This window comes from Abramis brama (genome assembly GCF_963993115.1).
Source record: "Abramis brama genome assembly, chromosome: 22".
NCBI classification, from domain to species: Eukaryota; Metazoa; Chordata; class Actinopteri; order Cypriniformes; family Leuciscidae; genus Abramis; species Abramis brama.
This window is the reverse complement of record NC_139984.1, coordinates 29,437,337-29,452,050: the sequence shown is the minus strand read 5'-3', so window position 1 is coordinate 29,452,050 and position 14,714 is coordinate 29,437,337. Positions and strand designations below refer to the sequence as shown.

At 37.4% G+C, this 14,714-nt stretch overlaps 1 protein-coding gene across 4 annotated transcripts in view; it reads right to left on the bottom strand.

Annotated features, from left to right (window-relative positions):
- Window positions 1-14,714, bottom strand: part of scube3 (signal peptide, CUB domain, EGF-like 3) — a 120,255-nt gene that overhangs the window by 41,180 nt on the left and 64,361 nt on the right. For all 4 annotated transcript variants that reach the window (XM_084099083.1, XM_084099085.1, XM_084099082.1 and 1 more), the window contains exons 5-6: window positions 7,890-8,036; window positions 7,201-7,317 (exon numbers count right to left, since the gene is read on the bottom strand). In XM_084099083.1, the coding sequence (XP_083955209.1) occupies window positions 7,201-7,317; window positions 7,890-8,036 (264 nt within the window). The remainder of the gene's footprint in view (window positions 1-7,200; window positions 7,318-7,889; window positions 8,037-14,714) is intronic.

The following is a 14,714-nucleotide window of genomic DNA, read 5'->3' as shown; positions in this document are numbered from 1 at the left end:
AATTTTTTCTTACTCCACTGGCATATTTTTCTTGTTTTAGACATAGTCACTTCAATTAGATTTTTTTCAGAAGTAAATGTATCTTAATTTAAGAATGTTTAGATATTTGTACTGCAAAACAAGACAAAAATACTGAGGAAGAAAGTCATTTTTTGCAGAGTAGTTCATAAACTCCCTGTCGAAAGACCAGCTTAAACCAGTCTAAGGTTTGCAGGTACTGATTGTAGTTGGTTTAAGCTGGTTAAAAGCCCCAAATCCCAGTTAAACCATCAAACGAGGCCAGCCTGATCAGTGGAAACCTGCTGGTTTAAGATGGTGGTGTTTTCAGCACTCGAATCAGTTTCGTACACTTTCGTACAGAGAACAACAAGGCCGAGTGTTAGTCTTCTCATGCAACACTCTCACGTATTTGTGTCTTGTTTACCAGTACAAATATCGAAACATTCTAAAATCAAGATACAGTTACTTGAGGAGCATATTAATATTGTTTAGATATTTGTACTGGAAAACAAGCCACAAATACTGAGAAAGAACAGCACTTTTTGCAGTGTAGACGCAGACCAGTTAGTGTGAGTCTGACTACAACCAGACACTTCATGGTAAACATCCAAAATGAGCAGGAAGGCTTGATTTGATGTCATGCAGAGACAAATTGTGGCAATGATTCCCGCTGCAGTTCATCTAAGACATTCGATCACTTACCTGTGCTGTGACTTCTCTGTTTACATCTACAGATAACCAAACTACCACGTAAACAAAGTCTGTCCGACCAAAAGACAAAACACTAACAAAAATATGTTCCAAGAATGTTTTGCTAATCTTCCCATTAAGTAATGAAAATGTTATTTCTAAACATACGCTGAACGTTAAAAACGTTAAAATGTTTTTACGAAAATGGTTCTACGAATGTTAAAGGAACATTACATTTTAGAATTTTGCAAACATTATAGGAATGTTACTTTTAAATGTTCTCGGAATGTTCTGAAACGGTAGTAACATTTAAAAAACGGTAACACTTTACAATAAGGTTCGTTAGTTAACATTAGTTAACTACATTAGTTAACATGAACTAACAATGAACTGCACGTATACAGCATTTATTAATCTTTGTTAATGTTAATTTCAACATTTACTAATACTTTATTAAAATCTTGTTAACATTAGTTAATGCATTGTGAACTAACATGAACTAACAAACATGAATGAACAGCTGTATTTTTATTAACTAACGTTAACAAAGATTAACAAATACAATAACAAATGGATTGCTCATGGTTAGTTCATGTTAGTTAATACATTAACTAATGTTAACTAATGAACCTTATTGTAAAGTGTTACCAAAAAAACAAACATTAAATGAACGTACAACTGAAATGTTTCAGATAACTTTGAATGAACATTCTATTAGCGTTAACGTTACATTAGCGTAACGTTTGTTCATAACTTTGAGAGAACCTTGCCAGAACATTAGCCAAAGTTCTGAGAAAGTTCCCTGTTAGATGGGGAACTTGCTTATGAAACAAACGTTTTAAACAATATGATGCCTGGGGATTGTGTGTACCAGCCAGATGTGAGCATCTGTTTCGGATTAGCATCACTCTCAGGCTAAGAATCTCCACAACCCTTTTGTTTGCTAAGTGTCTTCTGAGGAAATGTTCGTGCAAATCTACTGGCTTATGCTTGTCGTTTGATTGCAGGATCACATGAAGATGCCTAGACCCATGTGGAAAAACACTTAGCGGTTAGCTGTTAGCTGTTAAATATATAGGATATGTTAAGAGTGAATTCCACTGGAAAGCGAGCATCACTTACTACAGTACTTGCTCCGAAGAAAACGTTGTGTACAGCCTACAAGAAGACATACGACTGTTAAGATTGCTGTGGCAGATTCACTATGGCTGGTTGTGTTTTTAAAGGGATAGTTAATCTTGTCATCATTTACTCACTCTCATGTCGTTCCAAAGCTTTCATCGAATGAAGGACCCCTTTGATATTCAATGTATTGAGAAAAAACAGAAACATTCTTAAAAATATCTTCTTTTGTGTTCTCCAGAAGAAGGAAATTCATAAAGGTTTGGAACAAAATGAGGGTGAGACAATTATTTTAATTTTCGGGTAAACAACCCATTTAAGGTGCACTACCATTTAAAAGTGTCGGTCAGTTAAAAAAAAAATGTAAAAAATAATCGAAAATAAAACAATTTACGGGAGCAAGCATAGCCTTCCTCTTCCTGCTATTGCTTCTGATTGCTTTTAGAAGGAAAAGCTGTCCATAACTGCTGGTCTAGGATCAGTTTTCTCCGCGAAACAGATTCGGAAAGCGATCCATTGCTTATCTGTGTTTACGCTCTTGAGAGCATCAAAGGTTTCTATTTACAACGTGTTTTTGCAGCGTTGAGCAATGTAGCCAATCACAGACATGTCTGTTGATCTTATGAACGCAGTGGCCAATCAGAGGTGTTTAAGTTAGAATCCACTAACCACTGAAAACACCAGAGTGTTTGTTCAGCGCCGAGTTCTGCATGCTCGCAAATCCTCTCATTATAACAAACGAAATGTAGACACAATGTAAATAAATGATACCTTGTGCAATACAGACAACTTTATTGATTATAACATAACTTTGTGAGATCGTGATGAACTTTTTGGCGATTCTAAAGCTGTTTGGGTGGTTTATGCCAATGCCAAATCATGCATGCAGTAGCCTATGCTTGCTTGGCTTGGTTTGTGAATGTAGATGTTTTAATAACCAATCATTTTTGGGGAGTATATGGCTAGGCGACATGTAACTTGAAACAATTTCATGGAAATTTCCTGAACGTACTGAAAAACTGATGGTTCTTAAATCCCAGATGAGACGGATAAGACGAATCACAATGAATTGCCATTCGGGATCATATGATCATAAACAGGAAAATTACTATAAAAATATACAGATGCTGTAACTACAAAGTGCATCTTTGTCCACTGATGAACATTCAAAAGTAGTCATTCTGACTAAATAAAATGTATTTCATTATATCACAGTCAATGTTTTACCAGTGCCCAAATTTATCACCACTTTGGAGAGTCGCTAACGGGACGGTGTGCGACTGCAACTGCCATTGAGACGAATGGGAACGCATTCAGGTATTATCTGTCAATAAACGCGGATGTGTGCTATTGGGTTTGTTTTATTGCCTTCCCATCTGCTCACCGTGCGCTTTCGAATCAAACCCCTTTGCTAAACCTGCCACGGCAAAACTTCAGCGACAGATTGTGAAGGATGGAAGCCGCATAAAGTGCAAAAGTAATCAGAACGGCTGAAATCCATCACTTCTGAAGAAAAGAAGTCAATGAGGATGAAGAGAGAAGGGTTTAGAGAATAGATGAAGCAGCTCAAGGAACACAAAAAGCCACCCAGTGAGATCAGAGTGATTGATTTTACTCTACCAATGTGCCATTTCAAGATTAAAGTCCCAGAACTATTGCGCAGAGACCCGAATCAAAGGATGTTAGGTTAAAAATGACAAGAGATCGCCTAAAGCTATTCCGAGCAAAATTGTTAACACCTGTTCATAAGGATCCATATCGTATTAATGAGGTCTGACTAACAAAAATACATGCGATCTGACGCACTGATGCAAACGCTGAGCTATTTCTGGTTTCTGGGCAAATCCATCCAGAGATGCTGAAGTGTTGGTCGGGCTCCAGTCACTGACCAAATCACTGCAATGGCATCTGAAAATGTCTTTAACACATGCTCCGTCTGGTCCTCTCAACCATTTTATTCATAATATGTAGTAAACAACGTGAGGTGGGGATGGCAAGACTTGAAAAGAATGAAAAATGAAAGCTTGTGCTGAATGTTTCTTCGACTAGGACACTTTTGGCCGTGTGGACGTTTAGAAAATAAATTCCCTTAAAGTACACTCTGACTAGTTTAAGTCATTTGTCAATTTGCAATTGCCAACAGTGGAAGAATTCTTTTTTTTTAATCATTATTCCGAACCAACAAATTTTATTCCCACCACATCATTTTTAAAAATAAACTCCTTTTGTTGCTATGGCAATTTTATGCTTTTTATTCCAGCATAAATACACAGAAATACTTTCACACTTTCTTCAAAGTTAGGCATAATAAAAAATTACAACTTGACAATCATCTTTACACACACACACACACACACAAACACACACACACAAAGGATGCATTAAACTGATCAAAAGTGAGAGTAAAGACATTTATAATGTTACAAAATATTTATATTTCAAATAAATGCTGTTCTTTTGAACTTTCTATTCATCAAAGAAAATAATGCATCACATTTTCCACTCAAATATTATGTAGCACAACTGTTTTCAACATTAATATTAATCAGAAATGTGAGCATCAAATCATCATATTTGAATGATTTCTGAAGGATCATGTGACACTGAAGACTGCAGTAATGATGCTGAAAATCCAGCTTTGATCACAGGAATAAATTAAATTGTACAATATATTCACATAGAAAATAGCTATTTTAAATGGTAATAATATTTCACAATATTACTGATTTTACTGTATTTTTGATCAAATAAATGCAGCCTTGATGAGCAGAAGAGACCTCTTTCAAAAGCATTAAAAATCTTACAATAGTAGTGTATTTGGTAACACACATTTTACTATTGTGTTTGAAAAGGAGCAAATAAGTGCATAATAAAGTCACATTAAAAAGTTTCCACAAAAGTTTAAATGTGACTTTCATAACACAAAAAGTCTGAGTCTGTTTTATAAAAATCAATCCCCCAGGACATAAAAGTGGCTGTCGTTGAGGAAACATCCATCTCTCCTCTCTCTTCTCACCTTCTCTTATCATGCCAACGGTTTCCATCTCCTCAGGGGATTGTGGGTAGGCCACATCAATTACTCTGTGACTCCAGCCCATCGCTCAACAGGGGCTCATTAATAAGTTCAGCTTGTTTTATTGTGGCTTTCTGGCCTATTAGAGCCTGTGAGAGAGCGAGGCCTGGATTCCTGCGACCCTGACAGATTCACCGCACGCCTCTGGCCTCTGTGGCCTGAGCTTTACTCTTTCAGTTTGGTCTTCGGGGGCCGTCAGACACGCCAGACGTCTCATTTGCGGAGCTGCTGGCAGGTTTTGGGGGGAACAGAGGGGTAATAATAGGGCGTCTGAGCGAGACCTTGACATAAGAGCTGGATCCAGTCGAGGAGAGAGAGTGCAAAAGAACGGATCAGAAGCCAGACTAACCACCGTTCGGTCGGGAAACAAGGTCCCTGATATTTAGGCTGCTTTTAAAGGTCTGTCTTTGAGAGCGTGTGTATGTTTGTTTCTATTTGGATGTGGCCGCTGAGAGGAGCGGTTGCTAACTTAAGGATTCATAATGCCATCCTGAAGTCTGCGGATCCGCTTGTTTTATGACTTTTCCAGCTGTTATGGCCAACGCTCCCAAGATCCATTTTCAGCTTCAGCTTACACAAACAGATAAAAAGTGTCTTTTACATATGAGCATTAGTTTCTGTCGCTGAGTAGCGGTAATAATGGCGATCAAATTCAATGCGACTAAACAACATAAAAAAGTATTAAATATTCACTTTTTTCTCTCCAAAAAATAAAGAAATATTTATTGGTGATTCTCAAAAACAAATGTCCAGATATTAAGAGAAATAGAAACAAATTATTAATTAGCAAAATTATCATTATTATGATTTATTTATTATATTTTAAAATTAAGCTATTGATCGATTAGAATTTTTTTTTTAACTTAACTAATTTAACTCAAAATCAATATATATATATTTGAATTTTCCTAAAAACCTTGTCTCCTATATCTGGTACACAACTTCTTTTATATGTATTTATGTATTTATTTAATTACTGTTCATGTTCTGAGTAGTTTTGCAAAAAATGATTAAATAAATATAATAGAAATATATATATAAATGGGGTCATTTTCCCTAAAAAATGTTAACGGTAGTTTTTCAAATAATAAATAAAAAATTAAATAAAAATTCTACTCTCTTATCAAAAAATACACAACTATGAATCATCACAAAATGATTTTTTGGCACAGAGATTAATATTTTGTATGACATGTAATTCAGACTTGGCGTAAACAGCCGTAAGTCTGCTGTGGATCGCTAGTCCTTCAGGAATCACGGCTCAGTAATACAGAGGTCTGCTGTGATTGGTTGCAGTAATACAAAGCAAAGCTGTGATTGGCTAAAGAGGTGCAAAGAACAGCTGTGATTGACACACAAACGCACACACTTTTTATTCAGGTCATAAGCTGCTGGGTGTAATAAAAAATAAATGCTAATTATGCAGAGACAACTATAAGAAAACCAGCTTAGACAATCTTTATTTTTGCAAATTCGTTTGGTGACGCTAATGGCTCATAAATTACACACAGCATTGTGACCAAACAGTGCTCTTCAAGAACGTGAAAAGTCGAAGGGAAATGTGTTCAAGCAAGCAAGGTTAAATAGAAAAAAAGACGAATAGAGCAGGAAGGCACATAACTCTTCACATTCAGTGATCTTGATTTCCTAAGTTTGATATATCGTCAAATACATCAAGTTTATACCTCATGCGTAAGTGTCTTTCTGCGCTCAACTTTCTGTTTATAGCTCCCACGATGCCTGTAAATCCTCATCCGTGACTAGACTAATGGAAACACTAACATATGCATGTAAATGAAGCGTAACTAAAGGACAATGTGCTCACTGTCAAACACTTGAGGTGCACAGAAGAGCCCATTTCTCACTGTATGTTCTGAACGTTGAGTGAAACTCTGAGATTTGGTTCCACCGCATAAAATCAAGCCAAACTCTGGACTTAACAGAGCATTAAGTTTAGAGTTTCCATTAGAAGTCTCTTAAAGTCAATGCCTTTGCTTTAACAGTGTCTGCAGCTCACTAAGAATATTTTAAAGTCAATGTGAAATCAAAATCAACCCTATTTGCTAAATATTTAAGTGGTGCACATTATTCCCCCAATTTTTTCTTAAAGATCTTCATTATCTTTCAACAAATGTAATTATGTCTAAAACTATTTTCCTTTTGGCTGATGTCAGCAATCACCCTTATTTTACCATCACCTGTCAACAACTTTTCCACTCCAAACAGTTGACTGTGGATAAAACTGGTAAAAACAAGCAGATTTCTTTACTCTAGTTTAAGTAGAGTCGTGTGTTGCAGTGCGAGTGTTCACTAACCTACACAGGTCTTCCCATCAGAGTGAAGTGCAAACTTCATGTGGCAGGAACATCTGGGCCCATGGTCCATCTCCTCACAGATGTGCTGACAGCCACCGTTACCATAGTTACACGTCACTAGTCAAGAACATCAACAGAGATTAGAGATCACTAACTTCTAATCACTAACATCTGTCTATCTATCTATCTATGACATTTGCGGTAAAGATTAATAATTTTTCATCTGCTGCTCCTGTAATTTATGAGGTACCTCAGGGCTCTACTTTATGGCCGTTACTTTTTTCCCTTTGCATGATTCCGCTGGGCTCTAGATCTGATAAATATGACATTTCATATCATAGTTATGCTGATGATACGCAGTTGTATCTTCCTTTTAAAGCAGTTAGTAATGAGGCTGAAAATTCTCTGCTGGATTGGCCTTGAGGAGGTGAAACGTTGGATTAACAAAAATTCCCTTTACATGATTCCGCTGGGCTCTAGATTTGATTTCTTCCACACTATCTATCTATCTATCTATCTATCTATCTATCTATCTATCTATCTATCTATCTATCTATCTATCTATCTATCTATCTATCTATCTATCTATCTATCTATCTATCCATCCATCCATCCATCCATCCATCCATCCATCCATCCATCCATCCATCCATCCATCCATCCATCCATCCATCCATCCATCCACTCACATTTACAGTCTCGGCTGTTCTTGGTGAGCTGAAATCCCGGTCTGCATTCACAGGCGATGGATCCTTTGGGCGTCTCTCTGCAAATGTGGGCACAGCCGTGATTTTTATCCATGCAGGTGGGCACGTCTTTAGTTCCATTAAAACGCACTGTAGAACGTTAAGGGGGGGGGGGGGGGGGGGGGGGGGGCGGGGGGGGGGGGAGACAGAAATTATGATTCCTTTACAAAACAGAGATGTCTGAATTGTTTACAAATGTCATGCAATAAATCACTCCACATTTATTTGTTTCTAGGCATATAAAAAGCCTAGAAACTAGGCCTAGAAAAAAGCCTAGAAGCATAATAAATGCTTTATTTAAAAAAATAAAGCATTTATTTAAAATCTTTTTGTAACACTGTAAAAGTCTTTACTGTCATGTTTTGCTGAGTAAAAGGAAATTTTCTTTCAGGAATGAAAACTTACTGACCTCAAACTTTTGATAGATAGCGTATATGTATATCAACAATCACATATATTTTGACTGGCTCTGATTTTGTTGCTTTGCTCACCATTTTCAATTTCAGAAAAAAATTACTAAAAAAAACACATGGGAAACTTTTATCACTTCTGGTTAGGAAACAGTTTGATTACTGATGCATGACAAACAGTTCAATTTCTCTCAGGAACAACAGCTTTGGGATTACCTTCAGTTTATACCACAAGTCTGAGCACAAACACATACCAACAGACCTATGAAAATAAAAAGTTTGTGATCTCATTTATCAATGTATTCCAAAAATGTGCATACATTACTCCATTGTTTCACTATTGTATTACTATACACCTTCAAGCATATACAAGATCCCCGGCTTGGTTCAAAGTCATCATGAAACAGAAGTTGCGATCGTCTTTTCTTCCCTATAGTGACGTATATCTGAGTGAAACAGCTTCTCGAACAAGAACAAATGTAGGGCGGGGCTTGTGGAACTGATTGGATGGTTGTGATTTGCTATTGGTTGATCTCATGTGAGTGACAGGTTGCCCCGCCCTCAAAATCAGAGAAGAAGAGATGTCACTGCAAGAGGGAGGGGAAGTTATTTTAATTCAAGATCACGAGGGATTCATCCATAATAAGTAAGAATTGTCAATCATTTTTGATTTCACGGTGACTTTAAGAGCATTTGGACGTCTGGTTCGGCTCGGTGAGAAAAGTATCAGCTGTTCAGAACCAGAGGAACTGGGTGAGTGTTGCTTTTCTTTGACTGACCCCAGATCAGACTTATGTTCACCAGTGTTTGAACAGTAAGAGGAGAATGAAAGCACCCCTCTGACTTCAGACCCCAGGACGCATCTGTGTCAACAGACTCGCGGCACCCTGGGAAAGCAGCACACAGAATGGAACATCTATACCCAAGGTTATATGAGAAAACAGCTTATATCACATTTATCGACAGGAGTCAGTTACATATGCAGCCAAACTTGACAGAATTTTTACAGTAAAAAAAAAAAAAAACTCAACAGGAAAATATACCAGTAATATTCTAAATGCCTTGCAACTGCATACTACTTTTTCGTAAAGTATGTGAAACAAAATACATTATGCAATGATGATATTTCAAACAGTAGTATGATACATTGTTGGCACATGGCCTCATCATGCGCATGTGAATGGCATCCAATTCAGTGTTGCTCTTGTTAACTAAAACTAAAAAAGTCGTTTTTACAAATCATTTTCATTAACTGAAATGAAGCTGAAAAAAATATACAAAATAAATATTAGATGAAAAATATAAAAAATGTATTAAAGCTAAATGGGAATATTTAAAAAACTAATTATAAAGACAAAAGCACATTACAGTATCACTAAAAATTTGACTAAAACTAAAATGAACACTGAAAATGTAAAAAATGCTATACTGTAATAGTATATAAAATATAGCTGCAAGCAGCCATTACCGGGGCCAAGCAGAATAAGACGACAAGACATGCCAACATGTCTGAAAGTGTCAGACCAACTGCAACAATGAGCAATTAAAGACATTTAAAGAGGATTTTAGGCAAAATGCCTGAAAAATCATAGAAACAATAATTAAAAATATGATTTAATGGATTATCACTTTTGACCAATAGGTGGCGCAGTTACAAAACTGATGTGATGTGGTCAGAGTGAAGTGACAATGACACATACAAAGTTGTTGGTGTCAATATGTCAAGGCATTGCAGAGATAAAGCCTGAATAGTGCTATTAGCATCATGCCTCAACTTTGCTGCTGCGCTATACGAAAACGGTTTCGTCTATCGACACGAAATCCATAACTTTTAGTCGGCACGGTCTGGAGATGATACGATTCGATTTTGGTGAAAATCGGACAAACGGTCTAGGAGGAGTTCGAAAAAGTAGGTTTTGACTGAAAATCAAGATGGCGGACAGGAAGTTCGGCCAAATTAGGAAAACTTGGTATCTATGTTCTCGGCTTGACCCACGGAATCTATTAAGACCAGTGGCATTTCAATAGCCAGATGTATTCAAAAGTTATTAGCCTTTTTGGAAATTTTGTTATAACTTTTTACCACTAGGTGGCGCTGTTTCGAAATATTTTGAGTACCTTCAGGGGATGGTGTTGTTGGCACATTCTGAGTTTCCTAATATTACACCAATGCATTTGTTTAGTATAGCATTTTATTTCACAAAACTGTATTGAAGTCAATGGGAATTTCATGTTTTGTTCTATTATAGCGCCACCAAGAGGCTCAGTCCCACAATTTTTTTTATGTGTCCTCAGAGTGAGCCCATACTGTGTGTCAATTTTGGTGAAAATATCTCAATTCACTTCAGAGTTATAGACATTTATATGAAAAAAACACGTAAAAAATGACTGACACATGATTTTGATTGAATTTTACTACCCTTTACTATCAATATTTTCACATTTGGGCATTGGTGTATAGCTATCGACCTATGTTTCCAAACTTCTGACGGTGGTTTCATCTCGATTGGACAAGCGGTTTCGAAGATATAGCCAAATGTTTTTTAAGCGCTAAATCACAACGCTAAACAAACCGTAAGGCGAAACCTAGCATGTTTGGTATCGTAGGACTCGGCAAGGTTTCAGGAGTCTAATTAGATGAGTCTCGTGAAAATAAGTCGACCACATCCAAAGTTATAAGCATTTGAAAAAACAATTTCACCAATAGGTGGCGCTGTTTTGAAACTTCTCAGGTTCCTTCAGGACATTGTGCTGATGACCCATACCAAGTTTCGTAACAATCCGTTCATGCATTCTTAAAATACAGCATTTTAGCACAAAATTCAAAATGGCCGACAGTCAAAATGGCCGATATGGTAAAATCGGCATGTCGCCCTGAATCTAACAAGACCAATTTTATGATTTTTGGACAAACTGTTCAGAAGTTATAAGCAAAAATAGCCATTTTTCATATCTCCGGACCAGTAGGTGGTGCTGCGCCGAAACGCAGCATGTAGCCTCAGGTCATGCTTGTGATGACATGTACCAAGTTTGGTCTGAATCCGATAAAGAGTTGCGGAGATACAGCCTTACGTCTGTTTTTGCAGGCGCTACGTAAAATTTGTTCGAGCGTTTATCGAAAAAAGTTTGACGAATCAATTTGAATTCCATAACTTTTGGTCAGCACTGCCTGAAGATGATCTGGTTCAATTTTCGTGCAAATCGGACAAACCATCTATGACACGTTCGAAAAATTAGGTTTTTAGAAAAATTCAAAATGGCGTCCATATTTTAATGACGGAAAATGACGTCATATGATGCAATCGAATCTCGAATTTTGTTGATTGGCCTTACGGTTCAAAAGTTATTAGAAAAATAATATTGAAACTTTGGACAGGTGGTGGCGCTAGAGAGAATGATTTAGAAACACCAAAATTGGTGTATTTAATGTTGGGACTGTCCTCTATCAGAATGTCAAACCAAAACAACTTTCCCGCAATCGGTTCTATGGGCTGCCATAGACTCCCATGGCGGAAGAATAATAATAATAAGAAATGGAACAGATACAATAGGTGCCTCCGCACCTTCGGTGCTTGGCCCCTAATAATACTAAAATAACACCTCTCAGAAATAAAAACACTTATTGTGCATTTTTAATTCTTTAAAAACGGCAATTCAGTTAAATAATTTAACATTTTTTAAAAACATAACGGCTGATATTTTTTCATTTTAGTTCATTCGTCGCATGACTGTTGTATACTTCACATTTCAGCCTATATTCCATGCATACAGAAAATTACACGTATGCATATTGCAGAAATAATACGGTAGCATGCAATTCCCAACATAGTCATTGACTGTACATTTTAAATGTGCATATCTGCTAAATGCTTATTCAGTCAACCTCCAAACACAGCTCATCTCTTAACAGGTTTGGTCAGTCAAAATGCTTGTAATAAAATCTAGCAGTTTAGGCCTCAAATAACAACACTGAGAGCAGAAATATACTTTTAAAGACACACACACACACACACACACACACACGTAGACCCCGAGGCCAGTATTTTAGCAGCTTTACAGGAAACCTTTCCCCTCCACACATGAAAAGCGCTGACAAATGTGGACAGAGGGGCGACAGGACCGAATGTTTTGCTTTCAATTGGTAATTCACAACCTTTCACATCTGCCGGCATCACTTTGATTAATTAGAACCTTTTGTTTTCCATTTCTTCTGCCAGAAAACAAAATCGGACCATTTTTTATTCTCGTTGCTCCTGGGAACTGATGTCTGAGGAACTTTCCAATTTCTCTAATTCATTCTCTGGGTCTAAATCTCCCCCGTTCTGCAGCCGTGAATGATAATGTTTCGCTGAACGCTTCAACGTCATCGCCCTACAAAACTTGAGCTTTGAGAATAAACGGCTCGTCCTGCCGCATATTTGCGCGGTTCCCTGGGAAACAGACAGATGGAGGAACTTCTGTTGTTGGTAAACCACCGACTCCATACTTAAGGTCATTTCACGTGACTCAGCGTTAATGTTGCTAAGTTTATGCCAACACATTAAACTCTAAACAAAGCATAAACCCGTCAGAATTCAAATAATTTCAATTTTAGACCTTTTGTTACTGACCTTTCAAAGTAAAATCAATAAATGGGACAATTTGAATGACATGCATTTTTTGTTTGCATTACAATGTACAACTTTGCTCATAAGTTTGTGATGTGACGTCTTTTTTGCTCTTAAATATTAACTTTCCTCGCCATTGATGGAATTTTCCGGCTTTCCGTGTTTTCACTGTTATATGGTAGGGGGCGCTGTTACACATCTTCTGAAAGAGAACTGAATATCTGGATCAAAACACAGGCGAAGAAGAAGAAGAAACAAGTGAGATCATATGTAAGCAGATGCATATGTAAAATAACATGATCATCAACATTAAACTATGTTTACTATATCATACCTAATGTTACTGAATAAAACGTCGACCAAGGACAAACAACTTGTGAAACTTTGGGGGTGTTGATGGACTATATCTACTTCATATATGTTTTAATCTGTTCTGACACCGTGTCCTAACCAGACGCAATGCGATAAGATTCTAGCGACAAATAATTTGTCTGTCCACAATAGACAAGACGCGACTGCGAGATGCGTAAAAATCAATCAAAACCCACAGCCAATCAGAACAGCGCATGGGAGGAGTCAGCCAATCGGAACAGCGCATGGGAGGAGTCTCGCGGCGAGTGCACGGCACCAGAGAGTAATCTTGATGGCAATCGCATGAAAATGGATAAGTAGCTACATAATCAAATTCACAAATATTACACCATTTAAACATTATTAAAAATACATAGGTTGAGTTACTAAAACAATCTTTGTCAAATAATACACTTGTTTGTTCACAGTTTGAACGTTCTTGTTTCCATTTGTTTAATTTCAAGATCTGAGGTGAATTATCCATTGTTGCTTTTACAGCTACAAAGCTGGAGCACTAAATGATATTCAAAGTCACATTACACGCTTTTAACATTAGAAGAAGGTGTGCAGGTCACTTTACGTAGACCTAAAAAATGAGACGTAAATCATGCAAGTTCAAAAACAGTCCAGAGAGAGAGAGTCATATCACTTACCGAGGGTCTAGGACCTCTACATCTACAGACCCATTCATCACAGCCGGGTCAGAGAGACCCGAAGACTCTCAGAAGAGCAGTAAAACGCTCAAGTGCTGATACAATGAGCCCACCCGTAACTCCCTGCCGAATTCCTGCCGTTTTTATCATTACGGGCGTTATTCTAATCTCTCCCGAGACTCCCGGCTTAAGAAAAATGGAGTCGAATGATCGGAAATAGGGAGAAATTCACACAAGCGCTCGGAAAAAACGATGGGAAAGCCATTTGAAGGGAATAAAACGTGGTCGATTAGGGTCTGCAGCCTGTTAAAACAAATACAAGCCTGTTAAACGCGTCCATACGTGGAGGACGGCGAAATATGCACAGACACTTCATTGAGTGACGGCCAGGGACAAGAGTTTGAGGAGAAATCACCAGGATTTCACGGCAGAGCACCGAGAAACTGCATTTCATTCAATTTTCTACATCAAACGATCATAATGCACTCACTCGAAAGGCTTTTCACAGATGATTATAGAACATCAAAGACTCTAGGATGATTCATCTTGCGTCATGATAGATTTACCGTAATTATGAGACTTTGCAAAGACTTGAAGAACAAAGAAAGTGCAACAGATAATGAAATGACACATCAAACTTCAACTGTTGATGGCGCTGGCTGCTATTTTTGACATGATAATGGGAATGCATTTCATACAATTATACAAAGCGTAAGCACTGTGATAGAAGATTTATCGAAGTTGTAA